General features: G+C 37.6%; 1 protein-coding gene across 6 annotated transcripts in view; it reads left to right on the top strand.

Annotated features, from left to right (window-relative positions):
* The window catches only part of tnr (tenascin R (restrictin, janusin)), a 175,156-nt gene that overhangs the window by 107,961 nt on the left and 44,627 nt on the right, over window positions 1–22,568 (top strand). For 5 of the 6 annotated variants that reach the window (XM_081597802.1, XM_081597800.1, XM_081597804.1 and 2 more), the window contains 9 exons: window positions 7,245–7,364; window positions 7,503–7,646; window positions 9,587–9,702; window positions 13,990–14,140; window positions 17,818–17,996; window positions 18,270–18,360; window positions 18,763–18,863; window positions 21,458–21,560; window positions 22,202–22,291. In XM_081597802.1, coding sequence (XP_081453928.1) covers window positions 7,245–7,364; window positions 7,503–7,646; window positions 9,587–9,702; window positions 13,990–14,140; window positions 17,818–17,996; window positions 18,270–18,360; window positions 18,763–18,863; window positions 21,458–21,560; window positions 22,202–22,291 — 1,095 coding nt within the window. The remainder of the gene's footprint in view (window positions 1–7,244; window positions 7,365–7,502; window positions 7,647–9,586; window positions 9,703–13,989; window positions 14,141–17,817; window positions 17,997–18,269; window positions 18,361–18,762; window positions 18,864–21,457; window positions 21,561–22,201; window positions 22,292–22,568) is intronic. The other variant, XM_081597803.1, reaches the window with a different exon arrangement.

The raw sequence follows: 22,568 nt of genomic DNA, 5'->3' as shown, positions 1-22,568 counted from the left end.
GTGGCACTGGGTAGCTAGACAAAAGGTAATCCCCAGGTTTTCAATGACATCTTGTAAAAAAAGGCACAGACATGTAATAGTTTTATTTATTTATTTTTTAATCACAAGCCCCTCATCACACCTGTAAATACCTATTAAAAAATTAAGCCGTGTTTATTTGTGTTTCTCTATAAAAAATGGACTCAAACACTGAGGGAAAAAAAACGAGTTGTGCTCAAGCTAATTATTCTGGGTAAACATGAGGGAGAAATGATTTGAGAGAGTAGTTATCAATTTATTTACTAATGGGATCAGCAGATTTGTACTAATATGTGGCACAGATTAAAAATCTAGCAATCTATTGGTTGAAATAATAATAATAAAACAATGTCTTTAGCTGCTTCTGTTCTACTCGGCTAAGAATCCATGTAAGTAGATTTTAACAGGCACATCATGCAAAGAATGACTAGAATCACAGCATATTGTGAAACGAAGAGAGGGAGGGGAAGCTTCTCCAATCCAATGAGTGCAGAGGGGTGTGAAACCAGATTTAAGTGAAATGCATACAGAAAAAGTAAAGAAATTAGCAAAAAGTGAAAGAGAAGCATAATCTGGCTGTATTTTAGCAATATTGGAGATTGCAGAGTGCAGAATTTGAAAAAATGAAGATATTCATCAGAGCTCTACAGCTACAACTTATTCTAGAAATGTGTTTCCATCTCTCCTTCAGCTCTGCATCTCTTTTTTGGAAAAGCAAAAAAACACTTCAACCGAGAGTAAAAAGATTTTTGCAAAACTGAGGAAAGAATTTCAAGCTTTGAGATTTCCATTAACTTGAACATGATACTTCAAAATGCGCATAAACAACGTTTATAGAAACATAAAAATTGTATTAAACCACACAGCTCTGTTTTTCCTGACTGGGAGAATGGATATGAACGCTAGTGCATTTCAGCTGACAGCAAAACACTTGTCTATTCCAGAAGCATTATACAGCACAGACAGCGGTAAAACCAGAAGACATTATTAGTTTGCCTAAGTGGGCGGAGCTCTGCTCGGGTTGCTAGGTGAGGAGCTGGGCTCTATTGGGGTTGCTAGGTGAGGGGCAGTGCCTGTCAATTGTGTTTTTTTTTTTTAAATGCTCATTTTCGTGACACTGACTACACATGAAGATATTGCTAAAAAACATCTGAGTGTTTTTATTGTTTTAGTACTAGGACTGTTTCAGCAGCAGACCTGAATGGAAACACAAAAACTTGAAGGGCCCCCTCTGAATGAAATATATTTAATTTAGATTACATAAACGATAAACTATAAAGGAGGGTAAACTGGGAAATTACTTAAAAGAAAAAAACTTGGCAAACAGTAGAAAATGTTTTATATAATTGTGTTATGAATCTCATCCTTTAGTTGAGATCCCGTTCAAAAAGTCTTATTTCAATTTATTTATGTTTTACACTGTTATTTTTATTTTTTTTTACTTTTTTTCTGTAAGTTGTTATGATATCTGGTCTTTAAACCACATTTTACTAAATGTGAACCAGTAAAGGAGCCCATGCAACATCAGACCTCTCCTCTGGATCTGCTTCTTGTGTAACTGTGTGTGTCTCTCTATGCTCATAAACTGTAGGCTTAACCTGCTGCTCTCTTTAATCAGTAAGGAGAGGTTGAGACGAGGGAAGGATGTGGATGTTACTGGGGCAGGAAGGAGATGAGCTGAGAGCCGGGGCTAATTTGTGTATTCGCAGATGGCAGCATACTAAATGAAGCAAAAATGGAAGAGTATCATCTAAGCTGTTTCGAGACATGAAAATATTAATATATCATACGAATGAAGACAGATTTTTTGGGGGGGTTTAATCAGAGTGGGAAGACAGAATTAAGCAGCAGCAACAAAAAAAAAATAAAAATTACATATGAGCTGACATTCATGCAGACAACCCGTCTGAGAACATATTATTCACCAGTCATTTTATTAGATTCACCTCGATAGGGTTGGAGCCACATTTTGCCTGCAAGTCCGTGATGCAAATCTCCTGTTCCACAACATCCCAAAGGTGCTCTACTGGATTTCCATCCAGTAGAGCACTGTGTGTGTGGAGGTTTTTGAAATCATTGTTGTTATTGTTTACTGTTCAACAACCACATCTGAGATTACAAAGAAGACACACTGCATTTGTTTATCAGTTTGTTTACTCTACCGTATCCCACAGTGCAATGCAAACCTTGTTGCAGATAGATTTTTGACTCAAGCTTTGTGCATTGACCTGGTAGGTGTGTTGCCTCAGGGTCAGATTGCATTCACACCCAATACGAACTGATCCAGAGTTTTTTTTTGCAACTGTCCCGAGACAGAGGAGGCGGTCTGGGGATCCCCGTCTTGGTGTGATTGTTCTGTTCACAGCTACAAAAACGCACCAAAGTCAGAATGAACCAGAATTTGTTTTAAACAGACTAAACACGTTAATTGTGAAAACACCTTGAATGTATTTGGTTTAGACTGAAACTATACTTTCTGGCAGAAGGATACCCTTAGAAAGCTTTTGCTCTTGTGATAAACTCTTTAGTAGTTTTGTGTAGCAATCTACCAAAACTGACATGCATGTATTGATTCTGAAATTGCCTGTTTTTGTATCTCAGCTTTAATAGTATTTAGTTAAAATGCCCTTTGCTAAGTCATACTGTTTTTGATCTCCAAGCACTGTCTATACTTGGAATGGCCGATGGTGGCTCAGAAAGTTGGAGTTTGTCCTGTAATTTGTGAGTTGTTGGTTCCAGTCCCTGCTCTGTTTATCTCAGTCGTTGTGTCCTTGAGAAAGATGATTCATTCACCTTGGCTGCTGGTGGTGGTCAGCAGCGCTGATGGCTTGGCAGCCTCGCTTCTGTCAAACTGCCCCAAACCAGCTGTGGCGACAATCCAGAAGCTTACCACATTCAACATGTGAATGTGAATGGGAGAATATAGTGTGAAGCGCTTTGTAGTCCTCTGACTTGTTAAAATACAAGTCATTTTTACAGGCCTGCGTGACTGTGCTTAATCATCAGAACCTTATTCATGTTGATAGAGAATTTTATTCTATCAAGACGTTAGCTTCACCTACCTGTATTTTGTTGGCGTGAAAGACTTACTGCCCACTGAGTTGTGACAGGGTCAAGTCTCTGCAGAGTGGTGGGGACAATAGCTGCTGATTTCTTGTTCCTGCAGCGAAAGTTTCACCTCATCCACTCCATTTTCTCAGGACTGGACAAGAGCCAAAATTAGGGTGGTCTAAAGAATAGCTGTAGTTCCAGGCTTGATTCTTATCCCGATTTTCTTTTCCTCCTTGGAATCAGTGCCTCTGCTTGTGTTGACATCATTTGTGCTGGTTAACTAAAAAACAAGTCTATTTAAATGTTTCATGCAATGAAGTTGTTGATGAAACTAGGGATTAGTGATTTTAAAAACCCTTTTTATTTTTTTTAAGTATTGCATTTTTATCTTCACACATGGACCAGCTGAAAAGGACTGAATGTCGGTGCATTTTACACTACATTCATTTTTGCCATTTACTTATACAGTACTGATTGTTAAAAGTAAAAAAAAAAATGTTTCTCTAAGTTGCAATAATGTTATTATGAGAAGATGAATTTTAAACTTATCTGAGAGAAATAAATTAACATTAGTCATGTGCATCGTAACAACAGCTACTGCTAAAAAATGTTTTATAATTTAAGACTACTTCCTACTTTTATATGCGGGTGGCAAAAATATTTTTCACACTTTCTGAAACATTTGTTGTTGTACTTTAGTGTTTCAGATAATCAAATTGATATTATTATTGGATAAAGATATAAAAAATAGTTTATAAGTGATGATGGTGCAAAACAGCTTTAGAAAGACACTAACTTTCTTACTCAGGTTATGTTTGTCTGGTATTGAAATTTATTTGATAATTGTGCATGACAAACATGCAAAAATAAGAGAAATCTGTAAGGCGGCAAAACCTTCTCAGACCACTGCGTAAAGGTCTTAACTCAATCAGGTAATAGAAGTTAATTACACAATGGAGCATCTGATGGTGGAGTGACCTTTGTTGTTAGGTTCAGTCTTTCCGCTGATTACGCCTAATGAGACTTAGAGTTATCACAAGAGGCTGAAATGACCTTCAGTCTGTCGCCCTTTTGAATTAAACCACAAAAGATGCAATTTGGATAAATGGTGCCGATTTCTTTTTATACTAAAGTATAACATTAAGAACTGTAATAAGTTAAAAGGCATAATATCGTGTAACTTCATCTTCATATAACATATAATTGATCAACTGTTTCTGGTTTCTTTCCATTACACTGCTTGTGGTGTATTTATTTACCGTCTTTGAAGAAAATGTATCCTGAAAAAAATGCTGGTATGTTGAAACCTTTCTTGCAGCTGTATCATATTCAAATATTAATACAAGCTCAACGATGATCGTGAATATTGCATTACTCTTTATAGAAAACGTACACACTTTAGCTTCCGGACAAATTTTACATTCACAGGAACTCTGCTCCTGTCTTTCATCTTGATTTATGTCTCTATTTTTGAGTGAATGACTCACTTCGCCTGCAGGCTGTCCTTATTTCATCACTGTTCGTCTTTCCTCTGGACTTCTGTTGCTTCCCCTTGGATTTTTATTTTCTTCCTGTACCCAACCAAGTTGAGTTGGGCTGCTGAAATAAATCTCGCTGCAAAATGTTGGAGAAGTTGTTCGCACTGCTTTAAAATAAACAAGCTGCTGCACAGCATGTTGCCCGTCTGTCAGGCACGCGGGAAAGTAGTTGAAATAGCTTCTGAAATGTCCCAAAAGTTCCCAGAGGAGGCCTCGTTGTATGGCCTCCTGTGTTGCGGAGGTGAGAGGTTGTTTATCACACCATTGCACTCATTGGCCCTTTACCTGTGTCCGCTTCACGCTTCTCGTCTTTATCGCTCACTTGATCATCTTTCAGGATTAATTATTTACTCCTCTCACGCACGCGCTCCATCCACTTTTCCCACTCTACTCTGTCCTCTGTGTGTCTCTGACTTAAACCGTTCGTGTCCACAGCTTCATCTTCCTGTGTACGTCCTTCACTTGTCTCCCCAGCCCCGCTTTTGTTCTTTGCGGCAGGGGAAGCTGTAAACACTCCTGCATATGCCTCCACATTTACATTCATAGCCGTCGGTCTGGTTTGCGGCTAGAAAATCTCGCCTCTCACTACAAGAGCAGAGTTCTTTTACTTGTGGGAATGTTCAGTATCAGTGAAGTGGTGAAATGAAAGGTATTTAGCAAGCCGTGCGAAGTGTCTTTAATTACGACAATGTTTATGCTCTCTTTTATCGGAGGCTTCTGAACGTGTGCCGAGTCTGGCGCAGAGATGTAGCCAAATGAATATGGCACTTGATTTCATTTTGTTTTATGAGTGATTGAAACTGAGCCTGTGAGCTGCTACAGCCGAGTGTTTTATCAGGCACCGCTAATGTTTTTGTTTGCTAATTTAAAGTGTGGAGACCTGCTTTGGGCTAAGCCATTAATGCACACAGCATTTACATGTATTGTATTCACAAGTCTTATTTGCTACAGGAACTGATGCGATTGAAAGCTTTACAACCCTCATTTACAGCCATTTGTTTATTTATTTATGTCTCCTAGTCAGATGTATTGAGAGTGGTATGATCAATCATCATATGTATACTGTTCATAAAGGCTATTGCACAAAAGTACATTTAGAAAAATGAGCTTGCTCTTTTTCCATCATCAGCTGTTATGACAAAAATAACTAGAGTGTGGAAGGAGAAGAATTTTATCTATGAGTGGTTTTAATATTTCAGCATAGTGTCAGATGTACTCATTGCTCACTTATTTTAATACTGAAACGAGTTGAGAGGGGAGAAAAACTGTCTATATTTGAAAACACTCAGTGAATATTTAAATAGATTACATCGTGTTCAATGATTCTGAGTAACATTGCTTTTGTTGTTTGACAGACGAACGCCTTCAGGTGAAGCTTTCAGAATGAATTAGCTCATTATTTTTACTGACAAAAAATGATTGTTTACATGGTAAATAGAGGCAAATTGGAAATGGTGAGATATGATGGATATTACTGTGTAAAACATGTGCTACTGAGTGTAACTGTATGAAATAAAAGGAAAAGTTTTTTTTTTTTTTTTTTTTACATATTTCATTATCACTACACGTTTCAGTCAGGACCTTTACTGATGGAACATCAATCATGTGTGGACAAAAAAAACAAAAAATAAAAAAATGGTCTTAAAGACTACTCAATGCAAGCATTTTAATAGTTCATAAAATAAACCATCCATTAACTGCAATGACATTGTTGACACTGAGGTTCTTTAATGAAGGTTCTTTCTTCGTTTTGAAGAAAAGTTTTTAATTGGCTAAAACGTTAGAAAAGATTCTCAGATATCCAAATAGAATAGACCTCGACTTTTCGAACATTGGTTGGGAAAATCAAGTTTTTAAAATGTCACACTAATGGGTCAATTAAGGTCGTTCTGACTTGTTCTGAATGCCTTTAAGAAGCAGGAAACATCCAGATTTCTTTCATCCAAGCACTTAGAACAGCGTTTAGCTGTCATTTAACTCTTTTTCAACTTCCAGTGTTCCCTGGTCAGTTTTTCTACTTTTAAGATAGTCACATCATAAAAAAAAATAAAATAAAATCAGGCAGCCAATTTTCACCCACTTTGTTAAATTCCTGCAGTTGCCAGCAGTTATGTTATTTATGTATTTCATTACTTAATCCCAACATTCTTCTCTATTTTCCTTATTTTTGGACGACGTGTTTTTATTCAACATGACCTCTGCTTTTTATGCGGAGCCCATAGAGCGGAGAGTAGTAGTGTGTGAATTTTTGTGGCCTAGCTTTAAACATGCCTTATGCATGCGATGGTCAGTTTTTTAAACTGACCATCGCATGGTCAGTTTAAAGCTAGGCAAACAATTTGCAGATTGTGAAAGTGTTAAAAAGAAAGTAATCTAATGACATTCTTGCGCATATTGGCCTGCTTATGCCATACATTTATTTTTCGTAGACTAACTTACTCAAAAAACAAGCATGTGACTGAGTCTGGTTTTGTTGTTAATTACAAAGAAAACTGATTTAAAATTAAAATGTTTTTTTTGTTTTCTTACACTTGCTGTCTTTATTTATTTTTTTTTACTTTATGGACTGTTATAAATTGAAGGTTTAATCTTTAGCAAAGCACAAGAATATATATATTTTTGTGTTTGTTTCAACAGTGGCACCTGCCATGAATTTAAATGCACGTGGAGTTACAGATCGTACTATCGAGCTGGAGTGGGAAGGGTCCATTATGGTGACAGATTTCTTGGTGACCTACACTCCAAGCAGCCCTGGAGGTAAGGAGAGATCTCTATTTAATCTAGAAAAAAAAACAAAAAACATTTCAAACATTGGTCGTGTCATAATGCCGTGCAAAAGCAACAGCGGGATAAAAGTGCATCCTCTTGTCATTTTATTTTTTTTGTTTCTGTCAGGTGTGCAGCTAGAAGTGAGGCTCCCAGGAAACACATCATCTTGGATTATCACAGGTCTTGAAGCCGGCATAGAGTACAACATCAATGTGTTTGCTGTCATCAACAACTCAATCAGCGTTCCCTCCAGTATCACTGTGTGGACGTGTAAGTTTCGTTCTGTACTTTGTTTATATCTTCTTTTCAAAAGACTCACTTGTCAGTTGCTGGAGTTCGCGCGTTTAGTCCCAGACCTAATGTACTTTTCCTTTTTTTATAGAGGTTTTCCATTAATACATTCTGACAGTCTCATGTCGATTATATAAATGCATTTACACCTCCCCTTAAAAAAAAGAAAATACTTCCAATTTGTTTAAGATCACGACCTGCTTGTTTACGCTGTCTGGCTGTGATATAACCTGTAAAAACTGCTCAGTGTCACACACACGCTGGCAGGTGTTAATGGCAAGCCAGCAGATCTGCTGGGGAGGCATGCCAGTTGTTTTCATGCCTACTAAGAGCGCAGACTTATCAACCCCCTAAGTAAGTAATAGCCTATTCATTATTGCAGCTGATGTGTGGCTGCACAAACATATTTCCATTAGTCCCATCAAGGCTGCTAAAATCATCCTCAATTTCACACATAATTGAATTTTATTTCAGTTATGGTAAAAATTTTGAGTAATAAAGTCAATTTAGAATAATTAAACTTGATGGAGCCATTTTTCAGTGAGGATGTGATATATTGGGTTGTCTTCTTGAAATAACATTATAAAACAGAGAATCTGATTATCCATCGAGATGTTTAGAACGTAGCTGCTGGTGAACAAGGCATTTTAATATCTTCCAGAAATACTGTGTGCTGGTGAGTAATGATTATATTTTTTGTTTACTGAAGTGATAGTGCAGATTATATATTTATACAACAAAATGATCATAGATTATTGTGTAGGAAGTACAGAACTTTCTTAAGGTATTCATGCCCTGGAACACTTTCAAATTCTGTCACATTAAATACCATAAGATTTAATGTGTTTTACAGGTATTTCATAAGTCAAACCAATAAAAAACATTCCAAAATGTTTAAGAGATAATTATAATTCAGAAATGTGTAGTATGCAGTCAGCTCCTTTACCAGTGAAACCTTGGAAAAAAATTAAGCTCAACCAGTGGCCTTCAGAAATCACCAAGTCACTTAGTAGTCATTTTGTGCATAATTTAAACTCGATATAAAAATCTAAATTTGGTTGTTTGGTGAAAACTCTAAAAGTTAGGTTAGATTCTAAAACAATATTACAAGATTTGAACATCTCACAGAACACCAATCAATTAGTTGTCTGAAAGCATATAGTATGACTGAAAACTTAACCTAAACTGAAAGTTAAGGTAAGGAGATCACTGCTAAACACTGCCCCACTACTGCAGGGGTGCTTTTGTTTTGAAGGACAGGAACGTCAGTTAAAGTTTAGGAAATAATGAATACAAAACAACAAGCAAGTCCAATAGTGGACTGATTTTGATTTTAGCAATTTAATGTGCAAGAAATTGTAGTTCATGTATGGACCTAAATCCAATCCAGTACCTAAAAGCACTTAATTAAATTTGACCAAATGTGAACTATTTTGTAATAAAAAAAATAATTTAAAAATGTTATACTCTAGATGTTTAAAGCTTCTGGAGACATACAGTGGCTCACTGTCTTTTTGCGGTTCAGTATTTGCAGATTAGCCTGTTTGTTGATTTTTCTATGGATTGTGACTCCGAGTTATCCGCGGAAAGTCGCCTATCAAAGGAATATTTTGTGTACTATTCAAAAGAAAATGTGAAGCTGGAATAACTAGGCAGAATGTTACTTAACATGTCATTGGTTACCATGTCTGCAACGACAAACCATATCAGCTGTATTCGGATCCAGACCATGTAAAACTTTGACATTTAATTTTAGTGACATAAATCTGGATTGGAATGAACAAAAAACAATTGCATCTTAACAATAAAGAAAAGCGAAAGTTAACGTAGCCTTATTGATAATCAGTCAGTCTAAAATGTAGTAAAGTACAAGAATGAAACAGAGTGTTACTAAACAAATGCTTTTTCTATGAATCCAGATCTTTCCAATCCAGATGGATTAGTCTTCAAATCTATCACAGAGACATCAGTGGAAGTCCAATGGCAACCGTTTTACTATTCCTTTGATGGATGGGAGATCAGCTTCATCCCCAAGGTAGAACACAATGTTTAATACTAGGGTTGCATGATATTTAGAAAAAATATGTGATTTGAAATCATGTTTGAGAATGTTTTGATGACTCTTTGGATGATTCAATACATACACAGGACTGCCTTCTACAAGTGTGTTTATGCCATCTATCACAAAAAAACCCTAATAGACTTTATATGAACTGTAATTATTGCAATGAAACCAAAAAGTCGACACATCGCCCTGAATAAAATAGTACAGATAACCTGAATGATGAACATTCTGAAAGCAGCAAGGTGCAATGGTTCTTTACACACCATTTTGCAATGTTCTTGAGGAACAGAAGCTCAGTTTAGCCAAACTTTACACATAATTTTCAATATAGCTTTAAGTTTAAGTGCCTGCACAACATGAAGCTTGAATGTAATTAAACAAGTGGCTTGTGTTAAGGTCATTGGCTGTTAGATGGATAAACAAGCTTACTCCCTTTCCCCTTTTCTTTGTGAAATCATATCAAGGACAGGTTTTGAGCTAAAATGCGAGAAGTACTGTAACCTTATATAGACTCCAAATTCTAATCTCCCCTCTCACAGTAATTGGTTTTCTTCTTTAAGGTATTCTCAAGAGAGATACCCTCTGTTACGGCCTGGCACTAAGTCCTAAATCTGATGCTGAGAGATTTTTTGTTTTGTTTTGCTTGTTTTTACTGTATTAAAGAAAAGGAGCATCATTTCACTGGTTTTAACCATTCTCCCCTTTTCTGTCTTTCCATAACTCGATACCTCATTGGTGTCCATCCCCTCTCAAACAGTTTCCCAGATCTGATTGTTATACCTTCCATGCACCACTTCTTGCTTGATATCTGTAACTCTTTTCTCTCTAACTACCTTTCATTCTACTGTGCATTCCTTTCACTCAATCTTCCCTCACTGTCTCTTTCTACCACCACAGGGGAAATCATATTAAGGGTTGGCAGTCCCACCCCCCGTGGATTTAATCCAGCAGCGGGGATTGTGAATTTTGACAATCTCGTAATGGAAGTAGGCATTAATGCTTTGGCCTGTGTAACACAAAATTCTCGAAAGGGGAAACAGAGAAAGGGGGACGGGGGAGAGAAGAGGGAGCTTTGAGACCACTGTTGTTAGGAAAAGCAACACTGCAGTGCATGTGAGGAAAACTAAAAACTGTTTTGTTGCAGTTTTTTTAGCACAGAACATAAATAAACAGTACATGTTGTATGTTGGAGTTAAGGTATAATGATAAGGATCATGTACAGTGTGTAAAAACATCCAACAGTAAGAATGTCGGTTTTATAACTTTCCTTTTGTAAAAGTATATTATAGCTTTTAGTTTATTATTCTGTAATTGTGTGTATTGGGTTTATAAAACTGAAACATAACATGGTCCCATGTATTTCTTGCTAAAGCATCTGTTGACACTGGATCATTTTCAAGTCAAATTTAAACGGAAAGTGCGTTTATTTTGCATCTTTAATTGCATAAAATATATACATCTTTTTTAAAATCTGTTAAGATTACTGATTTTATCTCTGCGTACGTAAAGCATTTTTTATGTGTGCGTGCACAAAAAGTTTGCCTTTAACCTCAGTCTTTCAGAAGCCTTTTGATGGAGGAAGACAGTGGGGGTGGATGGTTTCTCCATTATTTGGCTCACAGCAATACCAAGTGACATTTAAAACATGAGGAGCACTCAGAGCATTAAGTGCTCCGCCACAGCAATGACTCTGTCTCACAATCAAAGTGAAAGTCACTGGGTTCTTCTTTTATCCACGCTACTGCTCCCCTGATAGGTTTCATGATATTCATGCAGCCTGGTAGCGACACACACAAACCAGCAGCACTGCAAACAAAAAGAGACAAAATACAGCTACTGTGAAGGGGAAAAAAAGAGACTGCTGTTAACCGCTTTTTGGTGCAACTTTTCTACATGAAAAATATTGCGTATGAGTGGGATTTAGATGGTTTGAACTTAGCACTTGGACTCTTTTTTGTAGTTTTTCTCCATGTTTTCTCCATGCTTCTACTTGAAGCTTACATTTTGCCATCACAAGAAATGAAAATGAAAAATCCATCAATTTTTCATACATTTTCTGCAATTAAACATCTGATCAGGAAGCAGTTTGAAAATTGTAGACATAATGTATAGAAAATAATTTATTTTGTTGCATTTTCAAACAACGTACTACATTTAAAGTCAAGTCAAGCTGTAGAGCATATCTCAGCATCAGCACAGTTCTAAGTGCTCTACATCATAAAAACATCATACAGTCACCAATTGTGAAACAAACGTTACATTTTATCAAATGCCATCATCAATATCACCAGTGCACATCAAATATGTTGATCAATTTTACATGTTCTTAGTGTTTCTCCAAACAAAGGTTTCAGCCTTGATTTAAAGAAACTCTGTGTTTGCAATGTTTTGCAGTTTTCTGGAAGTTTGTTCCAGATTTGTGGAGCGTATAAGTTGAATGTTGCTTCTCCTTGTTTGGTCCTGGTTCTGGGTAAGCACTTTTAGTCTAGAACTAGACTAAAAGTGAACAAGACAGACATCGATATCGTCACTGAGAGAAACGGCCACTTTGCACATAACTAAGAAAAACGGGATATCTAAAAACGAGGAAGGGTAGGAACAAGCTTACACAGGTTTGCCCTGAACATTACGGCGGTGGAAGAGCATTTTAGCAGTTCTTAGCAAGTTTAAGATCCCAGGAAATGAGAGCCTCCTATCAAAGCAAAAGCTCCTGATATCACACCTTTAGGCTTATACTGAGCAGCAAATACCAGAACAAAGAAACTTTTTTTCCTGAAGAAATATTTATAGCCACTTTTAAAGAATCTGGCTGTTTTTGTTGTTATGATGTTAGGTGCAGGCTTTGGGCTGTTTTCTTGCCTGTGAAAATGTTTAATTTTCAGCGTGATAGTTAAAAAAAGAACTTGCTCTGACATTCTGTGTGACATCAGATTGATCTTTATTACTACTGGATAAAAATGAAATTTCTGAGACGTGTCTAATCTCTAAGGAAAAACTTTACATTGACTTTAGGGGTGAGGTTTTTGAGTAGGTTTTTATAAGTTTTATAAAGTTTTATAAAGGTTTTATAGGTTTTTATAAAAACTACCTTGAGTAGGTTTTATATGGGATTAAAGTCCCACCCTCACAGATGGGACTTTAATCACTTTTCTGCTATCAGGTAGCTGCTTGGTGTGGAGGTGCGTAATTATGAGCACTGCCGGGAGCACACGCATCAATTTTTGAAGTAGAATGATCATGATTTTGCAGCCCTGCAAGCAGCACATCTCTCGGAAGAACAGGCACCGAAAGAGCAAGAAACAGTGCAGCTCTGGCCAACATTTCTGAAAAAAATCAAGCTCCTCTGACTTCTTGAAATGCTAACTGCAGAAATGCATCCCTGTGTACCAATGATGGGGGATAAACAGTTTTTTTTTCCCCTGGAGTGGAAAGTTGTTCCTCTGCTCATTTAGCAGCATGTTCATGAGGATGATTGACACGCCCAAAATAGTGAGGAACAAACTGCAAAGGAGATGCTCCAGAATAAGACAGACATTAACCAGCTACAGTAAGACTTGACAGTGGAGAAGGGACTTGAGAAAATAGACAAAAAGAAATCAAATAATACCAAAAAAATCAAACACTCCTCCGCTCTGTGATATGGACAATGATTCTGTTTACATTTTTTGACTTTTATTGTTATTCTGACTGATTAAAATGTATTTATTCCAGTTTGATTATGTGTTACTGACAAACCTAGATTACATTTCATATTAGAAATGTATTTAAAGAAAGTTACTATATCCTTTATGTTCTGCTGCGATGACAGTCGTCAAAGTGCATGTGGTTGGGGTTCTCAGATCAGCAGTAGGTAAAACATCTGTCAGCAGGAAGTGCATTTGCAACATTGACTCTTTGAGAACAGCTGGATGTAGCTGGGGCCTCTGTACTGATGAGTGACAGGCCTTTGGAATTGCACAGACTGCTGCCTCTGCAGAACACGACCTGGGAAAAAAAAAAAAATCACTGTTGCACATTGTTTTTTTGCTTTGTAATATGGTTTGGGAATTTAATGTGCTAAACCATCCAAAAGTTTACAGGTAGAAAAAAATAGACTGCAGTACATTTCTCTGTATATTTACAAGACGTGTAAATTGTTTTTAAAAAGTTAGTTTTATGTGGACTTCTTCGTCTTCTGTAGTGTCACTGTTAAAATATCATTAACTTACCACTACAGACTACTTACCACTCTTATCACTTTTGTCTGTTATTGTAAAGGACAATGATGGCGGCATGACAGCCCAGCTGCCCAGCACCATCACCTCATTTATTCAGAGCGGTCTGAGGCCTGGGGAGGAATATACAGTCAACCTGGTGGCGCTCAGAGAGCAGGGTCGGAGCCAGCCCGTCACTGCTACCTTCACAACCTGTAAGTATGACAAAAGCATGAATTGGAAATTGAAGTGATTTATGATAGATTATTACACTGAAAGTTGCAAAGAGCTGGACGCTGACCATCATTGAGCATGACATTTTTCATAAATATCCTCCCAATCAAAAGGACGAAATAAAACGTTTAGAGTCTGACGTGTACCTAACCTGGCAGTGTTACCATAGAGAAGAAATGTGACATCTGGGCATATGCATTCAAATATGCAACTGTCAGCCATTGTCTTTAAAACTTTAATATATGAACTATCATGATTACATTTACCTCACCATTCAGATTAATTGGAAGGAAAAGAAAAGTATATGTTTTGTTGTTAAACATTCCTATTCCTTTTTTTTTGTTTTTCGTGTCCTGCTGTTAAATTTAAGGTATATCCTATGAAATAGCTCATTGCATACACAAGTAAGGGCAGCTTTGATTTAGAAACAAAAAGATAGTTGGAGAAGACATCTTAATTGCTTGCTTAACTTTATTATATTAGGATTTCATATATCGTCAAAATTGACACGTTGCATTAACAAAAAATCTATTGAAATCTGTTTTTATTACCGTCAAGTCTTTCAGATTATATATATGGGTGCATGAGTTTGAATATCTGTAGGATAGGCTTGTGTGTTAGTTTGTCACCTGAAATTGCAAAGACAATACACTGGTGAGAAGAGTAGAAAATTTTAGCACTCATCATTCAAGAGCAGCAAGAGGCAGGTAGCCCCAGCTCCCAGAGGCCACGGCAGCCTCAGGCAGACAGACACCAGGCACCCCCCACCTGCTAGCTTTACCCCCACCACGGAGGCAGCTTGACAGTGAAGCACAGGAGAAGTTGCCCTCAGGGCAGAAAGGCGCTGGGAGAGACACGTTAAACCAAACTCCCTTATCGCCCATTGCTATCACACCTGATTCGACAAAGGACTAAGAACCCCAGCAGGACCCAGCTGAGTCCATACATCATGTGAGCCATAGGCCACCACACAGAGAACAAATGACCCCCAACACAAACACCATCACAGCAACAAAGCATCCAACCCACTTGTCCTCCTCATGTAATGCTGCCAGAGCCCCCATGGCTGTCCCCACACCGACAGTCCCCACTGAGACAGAACCGGTGCAGACCCAAGAACTGCCACTCCACTGTTTCCTGTTTCCCCCCCCCTGGAGTATGCATGTGTAACGGTGTTTAGGTGAAATGTTGTTATGAATGCAGGTGTGCATGCTCAAAATGCATTAAAATTGGTGCTGGAGGTGGTGCCTTGAAGACCTCACTGCTTTCTGACAGATGATTTAATCTCCACAACCCTGTGTGTCTCGGATGCAGTAAAATTGAGGTGTAGGATGGATCTTAGCACAGTAAGGAATATATTTTCCTTATTTGAAAATAAGGACATTTAACAACTATTAAACATGCTTTTCATTATGCCCAGATTTCTTCATGAAAAATGTTTTTATGAGCAGAAAATAAAACAATAAAGACTTGGAAAAACATCAGTCTTACATTTAGTAAATTCAGTTACTGAAACAAATGAACTTTTAAGTAATATTCTAAGTTATTGAATATGACTGTACGTTATACTGGGCATATTGCAATGCAACATGCTCCTGATACTATAGAAGGAAAATTGTTCAGGTTCTATTATTGGTGATATAAGCAAATTAGATGCATGTTAAAGACTAACTATACAGTTATGTAACTGTACATTAACCGTACAGGCATACAAAAGTATTGTTATCTTATTCCTTATAGTTTTGTTCCCAGTGCAAAGTAGCTAATGTATGGCTCCCACTCCTCACCCAGCAGACACTATTTAGGTGTAATAGGTCCAATTCAAAACTCATCCATAACAATTCAGATGCCGACGTCTGCAGTCAAAACACCATCAATTTCCTGTCAAGTCTTCGTTCAGTTTTTTGGGGGTTGTAATTAGATATCGATTAATAATTCACGTCATCTGCTCATTAATTTTTCACGGCGGCTCGCTGTATGACACCTTATTGGATAAAAAAAAGCGGAAAAGACAAATTTGAAGTTAGTAAATTATTCATAACAAAGATTTATCCCTCCTTGGAGATGGAGGGAGTCGGGAAGAAAACCCAGAGGGAGAGCAGAGCCGGTGTGGGAGCTGGTTCCCAGGAAGTGGCTTCCTTGGATTGTTTTCTGGGACAAGACTCAAGGGACCAATTTCTAATACATCAAGGATCAGAATGGACCTGCAATATGTCAAGTCTGAAATTGAGACTTATTTAGATCTCAGAAGCTCACTTCCTGTAAGAATGAGATCACTGTGAGAAATGTCTGCGAGAAGTCAAACCTGTAACAAGCGTTGGTGAGTAACTATGCTGTCACGGTATAGAGTGCTGCTCAAGTTTTAAATTCTGAGATATGTCTTGTGGAATAAATTATTGTGACATAAAAGTAGTAACGAGAAATCTCAGCTTGGTTCTTTTTGAGTTGAGTTAAATAAAATTGACTTACAATTTAATTTAAATTTAATAGAAATCATAAAATAGAGAATAATGTAATTGTTGTGTTTTTTTTTCTTTTACACAAATGCACACGGACATATAGTGGTTTGCAGAAACATTTGTTCATTTTCTCATTTAGTCATGCCGCAACTACAAACTTCAATGTATTTTATTCATGCTTTATGTGTTTCAAATAATAATGAAGGAGCCAAAGTCAAATTCTAAATCCATCAAAGAATCAGCTGCAAGACTTGAAAATATGTATATATACAGTAGGTACCTGTAACTCATTCTGACAAAGCCTGCTTTTGCAAAGCATAGGTGGTTGAGAAATACCCCAATAAATATTTGCTTATGTTCATTAATGGCATTTTACTTTAACAACGAGCCTCATTTTGTAACGGTTAATCAAGAAAGGTGTCAATTTGAGTTCTTAGCACCTTTGCTACTTCTGTTATCTGCTAAAACCAGCAGCTGTCAAATTATAGCTTTCTCTGAATTAAGCCATCAGTTTAAAGCGTTAATTGTAAACATATCTAATATGGCTTTATTTTGACATAAATCTCATAATATTTGATAAAGACACTATGCTGAGAAGTGATCAGTGAATCCCTCATCTGTCAGGCAGTTGGGTTTTCCCTTATTATCCAGGATATGTGTGCAGCTTCTTACATCTTGTAAATATCTTTTCCTGACTTGTATCCCGCTTCATGTTTTACACCTTTCACAGATAAAGTTTGTTGTCGGAGTGTGTGTCAGCTCTGATAGGTTTAACTGTCAGACCAGGTTTCACTGAGGATAAATCCGCATCGACCACTGTCAAACCCTGAGGCACTGAGTGCTAACACAATGAGTGTGGGGGTTTTATTTTAATGTTCCAATGTGGAATTCAGATCCCCAGCTGAGATTGAAACTGAATAAGTTTCGATCTCAAAAACTTACTCAGTTTCTATCTGAGAAACTCACTCAGAAATGTACTATGTTTCTGAGATTTGAATTAAGAGATTTGGAGAATTCTCACCAAGCCCAACATCAAAATTCAACATGGCTGCTGCACATTTTGAATCTGTAATAACAGCAGAAATATATATATATTTTTTTGTGTTTCCCACAGTTGATAACAGACAGCAAAAAACCATTGTTCAGGTTGACAACATGATGCCTGTTTTTTCTTTTTTTTTGTTGTTGCTTTTTTGCAGTGATTGATGGTCCGACTCAGCTGATTGTGCGTGACGTGTCGGACACCGTAGCCTTTGTGGAGTGGACACCACCGAAAGCAAAGATCGATCAGATTGTGTTGCGTTACGGCCTTGTGAGAGGAGAGGGCCCGCGGACCACCTTTAGACTCCAGCCCACACTTACCCAGTACTCATTACAGGTGCGCATTTGTGTGTTGTATGAATCATCACAGATCTGATCTTATTCTAACATATGAGGGGACTCAGCTGTCATTTATATCACTTATGGAAAGAAGTAAGTTCTCAAGCGGTGTCTCTTTATCTTTGTTTCATGCTCAGAGTTATTGTTTCCTGTGATATGCATAAATGATCAAATAAAAGGGTTGCTTTGCCACCTGTGTCAGGAGATAAAGCAATGGCAAGAAAGAAATATTATACCAGTCTAAATAGCTGTTTTTTTTTCTCCTGTGCAGGTTCTGCGTCCTGGTTCACGGTACGAGGTGTCTGTAAGCGGAGTTAGGAAAGGAAATGAAAGTGGCTCTATCTCTACTGAATTTACAACCGGTGAGGTCTGACAGCAACCAGATGTAGTGATGGTTTCCCTGCATGTGTGAATCCAGGAGTAATGGTATAATGGGCTATAATGCATGCCGTATTATTTATCTGCGTTACACAAAGGCGCTTTTATTTTGCTAAAGGTTGCATAGAAAAGCATAACCTTCAACAGAAAAATCTATTGAAATCCCTTGAGTGTATTATGTTCAGCTACAGTTTAACATTCAATCTGCATTGATCAGGAAATGTGAGAAGAGCTAAAGTAGCAGCCTGAGATAAAGACTACATGTGATAAATTTACCCTTTCTTTTAGTGGTTTCTGGTGCTTTATTTTTTTTTTCTTTAAACTGCTGATATATTTGCTTGCTCACAATTTCTGAGAATTGGTCTTTGTGTCCCCAACATTGTCAGCTTTATCATTCTTCTCAGAGATCGATGCCCCCAAGAACTTACGGCTCGTGTCCAAGACCTCCACTACCCTCGAGCTTGAATGGGATAACAGTGAGGCTGAGGTAAAGAGACGTGAGACAGATTTAATCCATTTGTCTCAATTTGCTTTCAACCACTTTAAAAGATTGATGGCTGTGGGATTCGTCTCAAGATAAGAGGTTTTAGTTATTTTGAATGTCAGTTTTGTAATCTCTGTTTTGCTTATGAAATTATGCTGATTAGAGCTCTCGACTGAAAGGTTATTATTAGATTTCAGGGGGAAAAAAACAAGTTGAACTCAGCAGTGAGCATTTGAGCTGTCAAACACCCTGTCACTCAAGAAAAATGCTGTTTGTACAGTTGCATTTAAAGTAGAGACACCACAGATTATCTGAACTAGATGTAGTCATGTAGACTGTAGAATTATATGCTTGAGTCACACAAATCCAGGGTTTCCCCCAAAAAACTTGCTAAGCCCGGTGGTCGGGGCGCCGAGGTGGTCCACCGGCGGTCCACCGGCGGTCCACCGTGTTTTTGTATTAAAGATGCTAAGTACACAGAAAAAGTACAAATATTACTGGGTAATAATATGTTACGGAAAAATAGCATCAATGAAATGCTATTTAAATCCACAACTAGCCTTAAAAACAACTAATCAAAAAATGCAATTAAAATGAATATCAATTATTCGCACTTCTGTTTAAACCAAAATAAGTCAGTGGCTCAATAAGGCTCCCAGACCTTCAGGGGCCCCATAAATGCTGATATTTTAACACAGACCACAGATATATAAATGTAGCATTTTTTTAAACTGATATTATCAATGCTGCTAAATTTGATTTAATGGTTTCAGCATATATAAATTGTACGTGAATTGTAAGTAAGTAAATAAACTTTATTTATATAGCACCTTTCACAGACATGAAAATAAAGTGCTTTACAAAAATGGTAACACAACAATAATAAAAGAATCTCTTTCGTGTCTGAAACAGAAACTGTTGTGGTAGCTCAATTTTGAGGGACTAGTTTCTCAGATCTCCGCGCGTAGCCGCACGGAATAACTCTGGCTGACTAAGTAGACAAAGCATTTGATATGGTTTGGTGGACCGTTTAACTGGAAAAATAATACTAAAATTAATAATAAAAGAATATAAAACCAGCGTGATGCGTTACCACGAGGCGAGCGCGAAAGCTCCTCACCGGGCTGAAGCTGCATGATGAATAGCGCTGCATCGTTAACCACCAACGCTCCGGCCAACCGGGACAATAGACATAAACTTTACAGGGAAGACAGGGCCACACGCTGGACAGCGTGTTGAGATGTAAACGCCGAACATAATATTGTCCACAAAGATAAATCATTCTCACCACTAGCTCAACGTGCAAATGGCTACAAACAGACGCGCGCGACTAAAAGTTATTCCTGCGGTTCACACAGAGCTGCGCAACCAGAGTTAACGCGGTTCGTTTTAAACTCTTGCCTTGATATTGAGTTCTCCAAAAAGAAAAAAAAAGAAAACTACTCACACTGGGCTGATGTAAATATCCATACAGGTCAGCCTGTGTCCAGTATGAGTGAAAGGAGGCGCGCGGGATCCGAGCTGAGGTAAAGCAGCGGCAGCGCGAGGCAACCGCAGAGGCGCCAGCTGTGTGATTGGTCCGCTCTTCGGCTTTAAATGCATAAACTATAAACCTTTTAGAAATAAATCTGCTCTGCGAGTGAAACACTCAGAACAGAGACGCTTGCTATCTGGCTTAAATATTTATCTAAATAAAATATAGTAAATTAAGCGATTTCCCCCAATTATTAATTTTTCTAAAAATAAGAATAAGCATGCTTAGCCTGGCGTGGGGGTGGCTACCAAAGCATGGTGGGCCGCCAGGCTTAGAATACACTGGGGGAAACCCTGCAAATCCATCGGTTAGACTTAATGCTCAAACTTTTATGGAACTGAAAACGTTACTATTGATCAAATCAGTGGTATGCAACAGATATAAATTCACTTCTAGTTCTTTGTAAATCCAAGTTAGTACTAATCATATGATAAATACAATGAAGAAGCTCACAATCTCTAGATTGTGATGCACTTAAACACACTTTAAAAAATCTACTTTGGAAATATAATATCCAAAACATATTAAATCTGCTTTTGCCACAAAAGAAATCGATTTTGGAGGTAAAAGGCACAGAAAATCTTTGAATCTGATTTCTCTGGGTGCTTTAAATGTAAATATTAATGATGGTCTGAAACAAACTCTGAGGGATTTGTTTTTTCATTTTACACCAGTCACATTTATATTGTTCAGTCTCATTGATCACAACGAGCAAACCAACCAATCAAGCAAACAAATAAAGTAAAAATATAAATGTATGGTTAAAAATCTAAAGTTTATACCTCTGGATAAAGCCAATCGGTAACAATTCCTGTGCAATTTCTACCTCACTAAATCCCTTCACATTATACCACAACATGAGACTTTTAAAGAAAACGTAAACGCTGACTGACTCCCAATTTAACATTGTTTCCATAATGTGCTATAACACTACTATGTGTTAAAAAGGTTCACATGAGATTTAGGCTGACGAATAAAAGGATACGAAGCATAACATCTCTTTGTTTTCCAAAAGTTACATTCAGATTTTTGTTTCTGCAAATGTTTAAATGTTCAAATACAGGTGGAGGGGTATCAGGTGGTGTACAGCACTTTAGCAGGAGATCAGTATGATAAAGTGATTGTGCCACGCAACGAGGGTGCCACCACTAAGACTAACCTCACAGGTAAGTGCAGAAGAAATTATGGTTTAACTTCTTTAAATTTCTGCTGTAAAACTTTCATATATTATTTATTACCGACCTCTGCAGGGCTCTCATGCTTAATTCTCAGTTTTTGTTAGGCTGTTGGTCTTATCACAGTCCATCTAATGTGCACTGAAGACGTTGGGGAGTGACTGTGTTTTACATGGCAGGATTATCTCCAGAGCTAACATTTGGTTGATGGGCTACTGATGGTATCTCCTGATACGCTTGTTGTCTTGTAGGCACATTGAAGGAAAGATGGATCATCTGGAATATTTATTTTTTTTTTCATTTGTGAAGGCCTTAATGCTGCAAAGGTCCCCGTTTCCACCCTCCTTATTTTCCATTGCTCATCTCTTCATCTATATTTCTGCAACTCGAGACTTTGACACCTTCTCATTTGACTTTGATTCCAATCATCATGCGTCAGACAAAAACTGATTTCTCCTAAAATCCCTCCTATGTTCATGCAAACGTCCTCATAACCTTTGTTTATCTTTCAGAGCTGTGATGGAAAACTTCATTTTCTAAGTGCCTGTGAAGAGGAGAGTGTGAAAGTGTCTCCTGGAGTTTGACGTATTGCTCGTTGAATTGCTGCGTCTCTCTCTGTCTCTGTGCATCAGACCTTCTGCCAGGGACGGAGTACGGCATTGGTATCTCTGCCATGAAGGGTATCAACCAGAGTACACCAGCAACGATGAATGCCAGGACAGGTAACACTTCACGATTCAGTGAATGAAAACAAAGTTTAGCTTCCGCATAATTAGAGTACAGGAAATGTTGTTTGGAAATGTCAGCATTGCGAGTCGGCACATTTGTTTTTAACAGTCACCGCTCACATTGCACGGAGCGCTCATGTTTCAACCCATATAAGTCACTTGAAAATGCCAGGCGAATAAGATTTTGGCTTTGTTTTTTTTATAGAGGCATTTAGCGATTTCATTTTATCTGTGTTGGATCAAAGTTCCCATTACAGCATTTTAAATCTGT

This window comes from Poecilia reticulata, chromosome 17, assembly GCF_904066995.2.
Source record: "Poecilia reticulata chromosome 17, P_reticulata-male-v2, whole genome shotgun sequence".
Taxonomy (NCBI): Eukaryota; Metazoa; Chordata; class Actinopteri; order Cyprinodontiformes; family Poeciliidae; genus Poecilia; species Poecilia reticulata.
Note: the sequence above shows the minus strand (reverse complement) of the source record. Positions and strands in the feature narration are given on the sequence as shown.